Below are 13,209 nucleotides of genomic sequence, written 5' to 3' on the forward strand. Positions count from 1 at the left end.
CAGCCGCCCCCTGCGTTTGTCCCCGCAGAGAAGGTGTTCGCCAGCCTCCCCCAGGTGGAGAGGGGCGTCTCCAAAATCATCGGCGGCGACCCCAAGGGCAACAATTTTCTCTACACCAATGGAAAGTGCGTCATCCTGAGGAACATCGACGTGAGTACCCCGGCCGGCGCCCCCCTCCCCCGCCGTTGCCCGTTGGGGCTCTGCGCGGCGGGCCGTCAGCTCTTCCTCTTCCACTCCCGGGCGCCTGCCCCGCGGCGCCGGCCGGAGCGGACGCCACGCCCCCGCGGCCCGGGCCGGGACCACCCTTGAAGCCGGGAAGCCCCTCTCCTGTTCCCCCCGGGCTTCCCTCTTCCTGGGGAAACTGAGGCATGTTTCGCCCAGGCCCTTGGAATGAGGGCGAGCGTTTCAGGACCAGGACAGACCCCGAGAATTGCGGCTCGGCCTTGCGGTGGGGGGAGGCCTGGGGCCTCGGAGCCCCCATTCCCTCCTCCTGTCATCTGGCCCTGCGTGCTGGCCCGCTCCAGCCTGCAAGCTTACTTGAGGTGCTGCGCCTGGGCAGCAACACACAGGATCTCCAGGGCAGCAGGGCCCTGACTAACACCCAGGCCTCTGGCCCGCAGCCTGGTCATCCCTAAGGATCCCATCCCCAGCGCAGGATCAGGATCCACTCATTCCCATGAGTCATTCGGGCGGGCACCCTGTACCCCGGCTGGGGGGTGCTTCTAGAGCCAGCTTGCTGGGGAGCCCTCCCAGCGGCTCCTTACTCCCTTGCAGTGAGCAGCGGGCCTAGTCCCCTGGCACTCACTTGGGGGTGCACCCAGAAGCCCTCCCTCAGGCTCAGGGGTGGGGTGGGGCGGGGGAGGGACGGGGTCAGCCTGCAGCAGGGTGGCTGGGAGGGTTTCTCCAGCACCCAGTGTGGAGAGCCTGGAGGGCCGCTCCGCCCGGCCGTGCTCCCCAGGCTTGGCCGTTGGAACGCACATCTGCGAGGAGTGGTCCCCTGGGTGGGCACAGGCTGTGCATGCCCAGATGCACTGGCCTCCAGGAAACTCACAGTTGGCAGAGGGAGGAGGGCTGAGGGCCTCTTCTCCTGTAGGAGGAGAGGCGTCTGCGTGGTCGGGTTGCCTCTGCCCGCAGGTCTGCAGCCAGCCGGCAGCTTGTGCTCTGCACTCTGCACGCCTTTGGTGGCGGCTTCCGTCGGTGGCAGCTGGGCACCTCAGTTGGGGTGGGCACCACTGCGCTTTGAAGGTGATAGCAGCCACTCCAAGAGTCAGCCGGCTCCAAGGCCTCGAGGAGACCCGGCGGGGCCTGGGGGTGTAGGGTGGGTGTTGGCCGGGATCCGAGTGACTGGGAGTCCCCAGAATGAGGTGCTAAGCCTTTTGGAGACGGTAAGAGGTGCGACGGTTCCAAGTAGATGCTCACGCAGTTTGGCCAGTCGAATGCTCCGAAGTCCTTCTGGGGACCCCGAGTCGCAGGATGCCCCCCCAGGCACTGCGCGGCCAGGCAGCCCGCGCCCCCTCAGGGAGGGAGGTCTCAGTCAGGTGCCCACTCTGCCCCACACTGGGCGAGGTTCTCAGCGGCAGCATCTTCCACCCTCCCTCGGGCCCCGAGGCAAAGGAGACCAGGGGAGAGCCTCCAGTGGGGAAGCGGATCATGACCGCGGGCAGGCCACCTTCGCTGACCGGGAACCCCATCTGCTCCTGAGTGCCCTGATTTCACCAGTGCCCCAGAACTTACCGTTCGCACCAGAGGGCACACCTGCTTTCCCGTCCCACCTGTTTGTTCTTAGCAGCCCGGGAGGCTGGTAACGTGTCCCTCCCTAATCCGGGTGTGCACCAGGCATTAGGCCTGGTTTGCTTGGTGGGCCCTTGGCACGCAGGTAAAGGTGAGTCAGACTTCGCCAGTCTGAATCAGTACTTTGCTCGGGCCAGGGTACCTGGGGTGAAGTGAGCCAGGGATGCTCGTGGCGCCCCGCGTTGGCAGGAGGGGCAGTAGGTGGAGCGCAGCTCTGGTGGTGGGAGGGGGCGGGAGGCTGGGCCGCTTCTTGGAACGACCCCACGACTGTCGGCTGGGTGGGCCTCTCACCCCCAGCACGCCCCGCCACATTTGGGTTTCCCAGGCACGCGCCCCAAGTGGCAGGCCCCGCCTGGGCTCCCCCTCTCTTCCTGCATATAATTCTCAGCCAGTCCAGCGACTTTGTGCAAAGTGTCCTCAGTCTGCATTCCCCACTTCGCCCGTTCCCACCATCCTCTAAGCGGCTGGCGTCTCTCGCCTGACGTGCAAGGAACGTGGGCCAGCGCCACCCGGACGTCAGTCTCCCTGCTTCCGCGGGAAGTCCTCCAGCCTGCCCTGCACACAGGCTTCGGGGAGCGCCCCCCACGCCTCTGGCCCAGCCTCCTGCTCCCCTGGGCACGCATCCTTGCTCCTCCCATCTCGCCTTGTGCCTCTGTCGCTCGGCTTCTCTGCCCCTTTTGGAACCTGCGTGACTGACTGGGGTTGTCTCTGGACATTTCATTCTGGCCAGTGGTTAGTTATCACTCGTCAGGGGCATTACCTAAACAGCACCCCGTCCCAGCCTTCTGTACCCAAGTAATGCCCATGATACCTGGGGCACAAACCAGCAGGCCACTGGCCACTGCCACCCGCAGCGCCCACCAGAGGGCAGGGCCCTTGCCGATGCCCCTCGCACCACGGCTTCACTCCCTCTGGATGGAAGAGCCCGGCCACCGGCTCCGGGCCGGGAGGTCGGTGTCGTCTGCCTCAGCGCCGCCTGGTGCTGCACCTCAGAGAGCAGGCTGTAGTTGGAGGCCTGTGGGGACGCGGCCGTCCGGAAGTTAGCCCGTGGGGAGAGCCCAGGGGACGAGCCTGGATCCCCTCAGCCCCCGCCCCCCCAAGCAGACAGGGCAGGCCACTCCAGTGTTGGGACAGACCCGCCACCTTGCCAGCAGGCAGCCGGAGCGGCTGCACCCACCCCGGGGGCAGGCTGGGGCCAGCTTGTTGGAACGCCCAGGCCCAGGCCAGCAGTCGGCGCTTCCGGGAGTGGCGTGCCGGCGCAGCATGTGTGCTGTGAGCATGGCCGCAGCGGCCTGCCCTTGCAGAAGGACAGTCCCAGCCCTGGGGTCATGTTCGGGTCCACCTGGACAGAGCAGCTGTCCACACGGGGGTGGAGCGAGAGGATTGGCGGTCCTGCGGGCCGGCCTCCCTTGCGGGAGGAAAGTGAGGCTTGGAGCACATGGGGTGGCACGCGTTTCTTAGCTGGGCACCTGGGTTACGACGTGCCTGTGGCCCCCGGCCAGTCACGGTCTGAGCTGGCTTGGCGCAGACATTGTGTACACACACCCCCTTGCCCTCCTGCCCTGGTAGTCTATTACCAGGCCTTCTCAAGCATCTACTTGGTAGCAAGGCCTGTGCCAGCTCTGGACACGCTCATCCAGGATCTTTACTGGGGGAGCCCCCAGCCTAGCCGGGAGCGGGGCTCGGTCTTCAGGCCCAGCCCCACGACAAGCAGAATGGACACGGAGCAGCTGTGTCCGCGCAGAAGCTGAGTAGAGGGCTGGAGAGCGGCACTGTCCCGGGCAGCCCCTCTGTGCCGGCCCTGGGTGTGCCACAGACCCTCTTGGCAGATAGCAACAGGGTCAGGTCTGCGGAGGGCTCCGTCGAGGCGGAGAGCTCTGGAAGCAGCTCACCCAGACACGGACGTACTCGGCTGTGTGCCCAGCTGCAGTGCTGGGGTTCCCGCGTGGGTCCGCTAAGCCCGTCTCCAGCCACATCACTCAAGCTTAAGCCAGGGTCGTTGGGGAGGCCAGCTGGGCCTCAACCTAGTGAGGGCTCCTTTGGCAGATGGGGAAGGCAAACAGGGCTCAGGCTGCCTGGCATCCTCTGGCCCCCTGACTCAGCCTCTGTTCTGTTTCGGGAGGGGAGCAGGGCGGGCTGCTGATTGCAGCCTCACCCCTGAGGCCAGTGAGACGCCCTGGGACGCCTGGGGGTGCTCACCGGGATCCTGGCCAGAGCCCTACCCTACCCCGCCCAGGACAAAGTTGTTAGTCACAGATGGGACCTGCTCTGGCGTCTGAAGGCCATTTTCCGCTCTTGCAAAGCCTGCTGCGGGACACTGCGAGGCGGCCCTGGTCCTGAGCCTCCGCCCCTCCACAGCAGGGGAGCCCAGGCTTCTCTGGCTCCTGGACACCGTGGACGGCGGGGCGTCCTGAAGTGTGGCGGAGGCAGGCCAGCCTCCACACCCCCAGGGGAAGGCCCCGGATGGAAGCCTGGCACTGGTGGTGGGCGGAGGGGAGGTGTGATGGGTCCGGCTGGGGAGCCAGGGCCGCTGCCTCAGTTCTCTGTGACTGCAGAGCACAGGAAGTCTGGAGAGGCCCGCGAGTGGGAGCCCTTGCCAGAGTGGGAGCCCCGAGGCCGGCTTCCTTCCCCTCTCACTTTCTCTTCCCCAAATGACGGGCTCCCTTCGGCTCCTGTGCTCCTTCCTAGAGTGCAGAAGGGGGGCTGCCCCCGGGGTTCCTGGTGCTGGTCTGTAATGGGCCCGACCTGCAGCCCAGGGTGGGTGCGGGAGGCACCCACTGCCCCGCCCTCCTGTGGCCACGCTCTTCGGCCTCCCCTGGCTTAGCCACCTCCAGCCCCTTCCTTCTGCTGCGAGAGGCGGTGTTCCCTGACACTACCTCACCCTCGTGGTGGGCACTGGGGGTCCTGACTGCCGAGGCTGGGGTCTGCCGCCTATCGGGGGAAGCACCGGTGAGGGTGGCACTCACTCCAGGGCCTTCACCTGGGCATCTCCCACCCTTTCCCAAGACCTCTAAGTGGGGCGCCCGGTGTTTCAGGCGGTGCCAGGGAGGGCTCTCGCCGCCCGAGTGTGGCGTCACTGGTGTGTCTCGCTGTGAATTGGGTGGGCTTTAAGACCCCTGAGTGGCCACAGGCCTGCACAAGGCTCTCGGGGGTTGGGGGTGCCCACAGGCTTCTGGGCACGGGACTGTGTCCCTGTAGAAAGTCAGCACGGGGAGCCCGGTGCCTGGCGGGCGTGAAGGCACACGTTACCGGGGTGTAGCCCAGATACAAAAAAGCTCATCTGCATCACATGCAAACCTGAGGTTTGACAGATACAGTCAGCCCAGCCCCATCGCCAGCACAGGACATTCCGGTCATTCTGGAAAGTGCCCTCTGACCCCCACGATCTGCTTGCTGCAGCCCCTGCCCCTGCCAGGACAGCTCCCGCCGCTGCTTGGGCCGCCTTTTCGAGACACTACGAGGAACCACATCACTGGCCAGCCTCCTGCTGTGGGGGTGCAAGGGCCTTGTTCCTGCCCCCCACTCTCGCCTGTAGAGAGTGGGTGGGGGGTGCTTTCCAGGGCACGGCGTCTTTTTTGGGACTGTGCTTCCCCCGGGGGGGTGCCCACAGCGAGCGAGCGGGCCGCAGTGCCGGGCGTGGGTTTTGTTTCATAAAGAGCCTCCGGCCCGCGGCGGCCGCGGCAGCAGCAGGGCACCCAGCCTGGCCGCCGGGGGGCCTTCTGCTTCCTTAGCGCGTTGGCCCCGCGGGGAGAGGGCTCATCTGTGCATCCTGAGTGTCAGGGTCCCTCATGCCGAGTTCACACTCGGGGAAGGGCCGGGGGAAGGGCAGCTTCGGGGTGAGGCCGCGGCACTGAGGCCCAGCAGAGACACGCCCCGGCCAGCTCTGGTCTGGGCCCCCACAGCCACGCCCGCCCTGTTCTCTGACCTGGCCGCGCCCTTCAGCCTGGGAGCCTGGGTGGCAGAGGCGTGACGGGGTTCTCCTGAGGCTTACTCCGCGTCCTGTGGGACAGACACCTGCTTGCTTGTGCTGCGGCACGTGCAGAAAACACCACGGGAGGGAATCCCCGAGTTCGGCGACCTCTGAAAGCAAGTTCAGACGGCCTGCGCCCCAGAGAGGCACTCGCCGTGCCTCTGGGGTGTTCTCTGGGAGGTCTGGGCTTCCCGGCTGCTGGTGCTCACCCGTCTCCTCCCCGCAGAACCCGGCGGTCGCCGACATCTACACGGAGCACGCCCACCAGGTGGTGGTGGCCAAGTACGCGCCCAGCGGCTTCTACATCGCCTCCGGAGGTACCTGGCGGGCGCGGGCCGGTGGGCGGGGCTTGGGCTGGGCTGACGGGTCCGCTCCGTGCAGAGCAAGGGGTTCCCCTCTGGTCGGCAGATGCGCTCGTGAGGTGGGGCCCGTGCTGCGCCGTGTGGCGCGAGTGTCCACGTGTTCCTGGTCCCCGCACAAGGCCGCCTCCCGGCTCGTGCGCGGCTCCACGGAGGCTGGGTGAAGGGCCGCGCGGCACGCAGGCCTTTGCACTGGAGGGCTGCGCTGGCTTGGTCCTTGGTGGGAGACCGACTGTCTACAGATGAGGCGGCGAGCACAGGAGTTCGAGGTGCTTGTCTGCTCCCCCCATTTGCTCGTTCGTTCTCACATACAGGTTGGGGGCAGGGCTCTCCAAGGAGGGCTGCTGTCTGCACCGCACCCCCAGCGAGGCTTGACCCTACGGGCTGTGCAGCGGCCTCCCAGGCTGGCTCCCTGGGTGAGCCGGCCTCTGGTGCCCTCCAGAGCAGTTGGGGGGACCCAGCGTAGGAGTGGGCACCTTGGCCCCACAGGTCAGGCGACAGCAAGGTGTCTTTCACGGGCTGTGGCAGGCGGGCTTTGGGTCCGCCCTGCTCAGCCAGCAAGAGGCCTCCGGTTTAAACGCCCAGCCTCGGCCTGGTGCCTTTTAATCTTGTCTTCTCGGGAGAGCGGTGTGGTCGGCAGGCCTGGCACGGTGCCCAGCTGCCTGTCCCGTCCCGGCTAGTAGGGCAGCGCCCAGAAGTCAGGGCCATGGAGGGCAGCCGGCGGAGCCCCTCCAGCCCTTGGAACCGAGGGAAGACCAGGGAGCGTTGGCCGTGGCCCCTAGAATCCTGGGCTCAGACCGGTGCAGTGTGCGGGGCAGCGGCTAGAGAGGCCAGCTGGGTGGGTCACCAGGCACCTGGTGGGGGCGGGGCCAGGCCCCGGGTGCCGAGTGCAGGGTCCAGTAAGTTGGGCAGCCTGCAGCTGCTCCCAGGTGGATTCTAGCACACGGCCTGTGAGGCTGGCTTCCGTCTGCTGAGAGGGTGAACCTTCTGGAAGCCCTGTGGTGTGAGGAGCCCACAGTAGGGCCTAGACAGCAAGTCCATTTCTGCCTTTCCAGGAGTCCACCACCTTACGATGGTGCTTGGGGCAGGGCTGTTGCTGGGACAAGCCCAAGGTCCTTCTAGCAACTTCCTCCTCTGGTGATTTTGATGCTGGTGGCCTGGCCCACCCAGTGGGGGAAGGCAGCTGGCACCCTTGGCACGGAAGCAGGGGGCAGGTGCGCTGAGAATGCTGTTACGTGTGGGGACGGGGCCCCGTGTGGAAGGCGTGCGGAGGGAGGCGCCCTTCCCTGCTGGTGTGTGCGTGCTGCCTGCGTGCGTGGCCGTGGGAGGCCCTGCTGCCCAGGCAGGCCTGCTGTGCGTCTCTGCGCCTGGAGCAAGACCTGGGCCCTGAGGGTGCCCAGTCAGCTCTGGTGACCACTGCAGGCCGCCTGTCACCTGCCCTCCCGGCCCAGCTGCTGCTGAAAGAACTGTATGAAGGAGCAGCAAGGCCCGATGCGGGAGGCCGCTGGAGGGTGGTGACGCCAGCCTGGCGCCGTCCATCCGGGCACCTGACCGCGCCCCGGGCCGACAGACCCCAGAAACAGTTCTCAGCGTTGGGAAGCCGGGCGTCCCTCCCGGTCAGGGCCTCTGTGCGTCCGTGTCGGCGTGAGCGCCTGGCCCGAGGTGGCTGTCTTCTCCCTGTGTCCACAGGGTGGAACGCGTGGGGTGCTCTCCTGGGTCACTCTTTTAAAGGGACACTAATCCGTCCGGGGGTTCGTCCTCGTGACCTAGCCTTCTGCCAGAGGCGCCCCGCCTGGTGCCACCGCCGTGCGGGCTCAGTGTGGGTTTGGGGGGCGCCCGAGGCCCTGGCTGCCAAGGGCAGGCTGGTCTGGCCTGTCTGAGACGGCGCCTTGCTGTGCTCTCGGGACTTGGCGCGGCCTGTGGTGTGACTCGTGCGAGGCCGAGCCCGGCTGGCTCCCGCCCACACGGGCTCCCGTCTGGCACTGGCCCCTGCCACGCCCTTTCCTGCCAGCTGGCCTGCTTGTTCACGGGGTGCTTAGCCAACTCCAGGCCTCCCCGGGCCTCGTCACCGTGCACACCTCCTCCAGTCTGCCACCCCTGGGAGCCGGGCGCCACTCCCCGCCTGCCACACCGCTGCTCTGAGTCTGCCCTGCGAGGCCAGGCCGCCAGCGGCTCTCCAGGGCCAACTCGGACTAAGGGACTAAGCGGCCGCCAGTGCCCGCGTGTGCGGAGACCTGTCTGGGCCACTCCCACTAGCTCCTGTTACCTTCACGGCAGTGTTCCTGGGCGGCACCCGAGGGGCAGCCCGGCAGGGGCCAGGGGCCAGGGGTGGTCCGTGCTCGGAGGTGGCGTGTTCAGGGCCCGCCGAGGGGGCTGGGACCCGGGTTGCCACCTGGCCTGCGGGTGAACCTCCAGAGCGAGCAGAAAGCGCCGCGCAGCCCGTAACGTGGCGGCTGAGCTCCTTGGGGAGGCCGTGTGGGCGTCCGTGCCGGGAGCTCAGTGACAGCGTCGTGGCGGGGAGGCAGGGCGCGGCCCCGCTCGGCGCTGGGTGTGAGCTCGCTGTAGTAAGGCTCAGCCACGGCGTCACGCCCCAGCCACGTCAGTAGCGTGGGCTGCGGCGTCTTGCTGGAGGGAGACGAGCCACGGGGCCGCGCGCACCCAGGGCGGTTATTCCGCAGGCCTGGCGCCGGCGGGCGGGGCGAGCCTGGCTGGACAGAGCCGCCTCCGGGCGGCAGGCACAGGCCTCGGGGCGGCCATGGGAGAGCGGAGGCCCCTCCTGGCGGAGGTGCGTCCGGGGCCGCCCGGCCAGCCCAGCCCTCACGCCTCTGTGCCCGCAGACGTGTCTGGGAAGCTGCGCATCTGGGACACCACGCAGAAGGAGCACCTCCTCAAGTACGAGTACCAGCCCTTCGCCGGGAAGATCAAGGACATTGCCTGGACGGAAGACAGTAAGAGGATCGCCGTGGTCGGGGAAGGAAGGGAGAAGTGAGTGCCCGGCCCCCGCCCCGCCCTGGCTCCGCCCCCCAGCGCTTCCCCGCCGGCCTGGCAGCCCCCACGCAGCTCCTCGGCCAGGACCTGTCCGTCTCGGTGTCCGTGGCCCTTGTCCCCCTGGGACTCCACTTGTGGGTCCGGAACCTTCTAGGCGGTAGCTCGCAGGAAAGGGGGAGGGCGGAGGCAGGGAGCCCGTGGCGGCCGAGCTGCCCACCCGCCGCAGGGGGGCCGACACCCCCGGCCGGCGCACCCCGACTCCCCGGCCCAAGGCGGAGGCCGGGCCCCTGGGGGAGGGCTCCGAGTGCGCCCGCTCTCCCGGCCCAGGAGCAGCCAGGTCCCCTCCGGGGCAGTCTGCGGCCTTCTGGCCCTTGGCCTGGCCCCGGCCTCTGCAGGGGTCCCCGCCACCCCGTGTCACCCCGTGTCTTCCCCAGCCCTCTCGCTGTGCAGATACAGCCGGCTGAGCGCAGGGCCGCTTGCTAGTTGGGGGCGACGGGTGTATTTCCGCGAGACAGCTGGCCGGGGCGCAGGCCCCTCCAGACCGCGTGGTCCTGGTGGTCGCGCCCCGCCCCCCGCCCCGCCCCCGCGCTGGCCGCTCGGCGCCCCTCCCCGGGCAGGACTGACCTGTGCCTGCTCTCGGTGCAGGTTTGGCGCCGTCTTCCTGTGGGACTCCGGCTCTTCAGTGGGCGAGATCACAGGCCACAACAAAGTCATCAACAGTGTGGACATCAAGCAGAGCAGGCCGTACCGGCTGGCCACGGGCAGCGACGACAACTGCGCCGCCTTCTTTGAGGGGCCACCCTTCAAGTTCAAGTTCACCATCGGTGTAAGCGCGCTCCCCCGCAGGGAGGCTCCTAGGCCAGCGCGGGACCTGCGCGTCTGTGCCCGTCAGATGCTGGCGCCGGGGGAGGGCAGCGACACGGGCCGCGTGGCCTGGGAGTTGCAGGCAGGAGGAGGCCCCCCCGAGGCCCCCTGCGGGCGGGACCCCCTTGGACATGTCTGGGGGCAGTGAGGCCTGGCACGTACCTGGCTTGGAGGTGCCTCCTGGGGAGGGCAGCTGTGGCGCCTGGTTGCCCTGCTGCGGGCCCAGCGGGTGCTGAGAACTGGGCGCGCTGTGAAGGTGTGTGTGCCCACGGCTCCCCGGCCGGCGTCCCGGGGCCTGGACCCAGCTCCCTGCCTGCCCCTGGCCTCGCTGCGGGGTGCCAGGCCGGTGGGGCCTCTGGCGTCAGCGCCCGCAGCTGTGCATTTGAGGCCTGCACAGCCCAGGGACCCCTGCACTACCCCTCTTGTTCTTCCGTCGTCGCTGGGCATCCGCGGTGGGGGGGAGACACACAACACTGTGGCCGACCACGGCCCTGGGGCCACTGGCAAGTCGCAGAGATGAGGTAGAGTCCCGAAAGCGGCTGCTGTCCGCCTGGGTGTCTTCCCAGTGAGTCAGACGCCGGGCACAAGGTAGAGCCAGAAGGGGCGGTGCCGCCTCCCCAGCTCCCCTGCGGGCAGGGTTCCCGACTCCCCTGTTCCTAGGGAAGCGGGCCACGTTTCACCCCAGGCCCGTCTGCACCGTGCGAGACTCCGGCGAGGCTGTGGGCCCCTCTCCTGGGGCCTGGGCTCACGGGGAGGCGTTAGGTCTGCAGAAAGACTGATGTCAAGTACAGAAAGGAGGGCAGGGCGCTCGGCCTCCACACCCACCCCAAATGCCAGGTGTGGCCAGCTAGGGGGGTCAGCTGCCCTAGGCCCTCGGCACCCCAGAGTCAGCTGGCGCGTGGGGGCTGTCTGGCTTCTGGGGCTCATGGCCCTGAGGGTGGGCTGAGGTCGCTGCCTGGGACGGCCTGGCCAGGGAGGGGCTTCCCACATCGCATGCGGCCAGGCCGGAGGCCGGTGGGCTGCTCCCGGCCTCGTGTGCACTCCAGCCGGCCGCTCGCTCCCCGGGCCCCACCCAGTGTGCTGCTGCCCTCGGGGTCGGGCGCCGCAGCGGCTGCACTGGGCGATGCCCGCCTGCCCCACACTCGGGCCCTCAGGCCGCTGGCCCATGGGTGATGAGGACGCCCGCCCCTGGGGCGGCAGCCCCCTCCGAGAGCTGTGTCCACGCCCTGGCCCGCGTCACAGAAGGCGGTCTGTGTCCAGTGCGGCTTGATCCCGGAGCAGCAGGTGCCGGGCCGCTGCCCGGCCGCTGCCCCCGCCGGCTGCGCGGGAGCTGGCCCCGCGACATCTGCCGCTTCGAGGTGGGCGGCACCTGCCAGCCCAGCCGGGGTCTTGCCCGAACAGAGGCTTCCCCCACTCTGCCGAACAGTTAGGGGTGACGTCCGGCTGTGGTGAGACGCGCCGTTCCCCCACACCGCAAAGCCAGTGTGGGCGCTCTCGTGCCAGGCTTCTGCTGGTTTCCGGGTGCCTCGCTCTGGGCAGGTAGACGCCGAGGCCGCTCGCGTCTGCCAGGCGCGTCTGGGTGGCTGCGCTGGGCTGCCCCTCGGCCTCCCTGGCCCCGTCCGTTGTGTGCGGTCTGCGTGAGCCCGGGGGTGTGGGGCCAGGGAGAGGCCCAGGGAGGGCCAGCGCCAGCCTTTTATTTGACTCTGCTGGGGCCGCTCCGTGGTGGCTGGCGAGGGGCAGGCGAAGCTGGGGTGCCTTGGTGCTGCTTGGCTGAGCCCACCTGGGTGTGCCCGCGGGGACAGCTGAGGCTGGGGCCCTGCCGGTGACCACCTGGTGGTGGCTTCATGGCCGCCAGACCGACGTTGCCGGTGCTCAGTGGATACAGGTGATGGGAGGAGGTCATGAGGTCAAATGCAGACTGGTCCCTGGGGCCCGCTCAGTAGCTGGCAGCCACAAAGAGCCCCCCAGTCTGGGGCCTCCGCGACGCTTCCCCAAACCTGTTCCCTTCGCAGTGGCCCACCACCGTGGGCAAGGGGCTATCCCGGAGGGAATGCCGAGCTGGGCTTGGAAGAGGGGAGCCCTTGCTGTGTCAGCGAACTGTGGCCCCAGAGTTGATTATGATTTGGAATTCGATGGGAGCTGAACATTTTCCTGAGGGAAATCAGCGCCCCTTTGCCTGAAGTCCATCTGGCCTGGCCCCTGGGGGTCTTCTGGGGTCATTTCTGGGGGAGCCCTCCTCGTCGGGCTGCTCGGGGCTTAGACGTAGGGGACCTGCCTCCTCTGTGTCACGTGAGGGACCACGGCGGCAGCAGCTGGGGCGAGGGTGGAGAAGGGCGGCTCGGCCCAGGAGCTGCGGTGACTCATTTGTCCCAACGGCCCTGGGTGGCCTCAGGGCTGTGGCAGTAGCAGTTGGCAACCGCCAAGGGGCTCCCCGCCACACACGGTTCACCCCGCTTCTCCCCTAGACGTGCGAGGGTCCGCTGCAGCCTGCGTGCCGAGGGCGGCCCAGCGCCGCCCAGGCCTTGTTTTCGGGTGTGGGAGGCACAGTCTCTGGGCGAGGCCCCCCCAGGTGGGGAGATGAGCTCACGCGCGCATTCGGGCAGTGAGTCAGCCGTCCTGGCGCACCGGTCCTCTCAGCTGCCCAGACGTGGCCGGAAGGTCACGGAGGTGGTTGGTTTTCTTCAAAACCTCATTGTTGGCGCAGCACATGCCCCCCTGCCGGGCACTGGGCCCAGGCAGGGGACGGCCCGCACGGGTGCGCGACCCCAGCCGGGCTGCCCGGGACCTGTTTGGTCTCGCCCCTGCCCGCGCCCGCGGGCTGGCGGCTCCCAGGGGCCGTGAGCTGGTGTTGCGCAGGCCAGGGCTTCCTCGGGGACCTCCCGCTGCCGTCGGCCCGCTGTGACCTTCTGCTTCCCCCAGGACCACGGCCGCTTCGTCAACTGTGTGCGATTCTCTCCTGACGGAAACCGATTTGCCACAGCCGGTGCCGACGGCCAGGTGAGGGCAGGGCCTCCGCGCTTGTCTCCTGCGGCAGCCGGACAGGGTGCGGGAGCCCAGTCTGCCCCTCGGGCACGGCGTCCCCGGGTGTCACCACGCGTCTGGACGCCTCTGTCCCCTGCCCGTGGGGCTGAGGCTCGGCCTGTCGGCCTTGTTACTTAAGACCCACGTCGCAAGGGTGGCCGGGCGGCCGTGCCCAGCACGTGCCGGCTCTCGGGGCTCCCCGCGCGTGGTGACGCC

At 68.5% G+C, this 13,209-nt stretch overlaps 1 protein-coding gene across 1 annotated transcript in view; it reads left to right on the forward strand.

Annotated features, from left to right (window-relative positions):
* WDR1 (WD repeat domain 1) overlaps nucleotides 1-13,209 on the forward strand; it is a 23,431-nt gene that overhangs the window by 4,489 nt on the left and 5,733 nt on the right. Inside the window, exons 3-7 of the mRNA XM_004681518.2 lie at nucleotides 29-150; nucleotides 5,988-6,078; nucleotides 8,958-9,105; nucleotides 9,754-9,934; nucleotides 12,892-12,969. Coding sequence (XP_004681575.1) covers nucleotides 29-150; nucleotides 5,988-6,078; nucleotides 8,958-9,105; nucleotides 9,754-9,934; nucleotides 12,892-12,969 — 620 coding nt within the window. The remainder of the gene's footprint in view (nucleotides 1-28; nucleotides 151-5,987; nucleotides 6,079-8,957; nucleotides 9,106-9,753; nucleotides 9,935-12,891; nucleotides 12,970-13,209) is intronic.

This window comes from Condylura cristata, unplaced genomic scaffold, assembly GCF_000260355.1.
Source record: "Condylura cristata isolate star-nosed mole 26May11 unplaced genomic scaffold, ConCri1.0 scaffold00012, whole genome shotgun sequence".
NCBI lineage: Eukaryota > Metazoa > Chordata > Mammalia > Eulipotyphla > Talpidae > Condylura > Condylura cristata.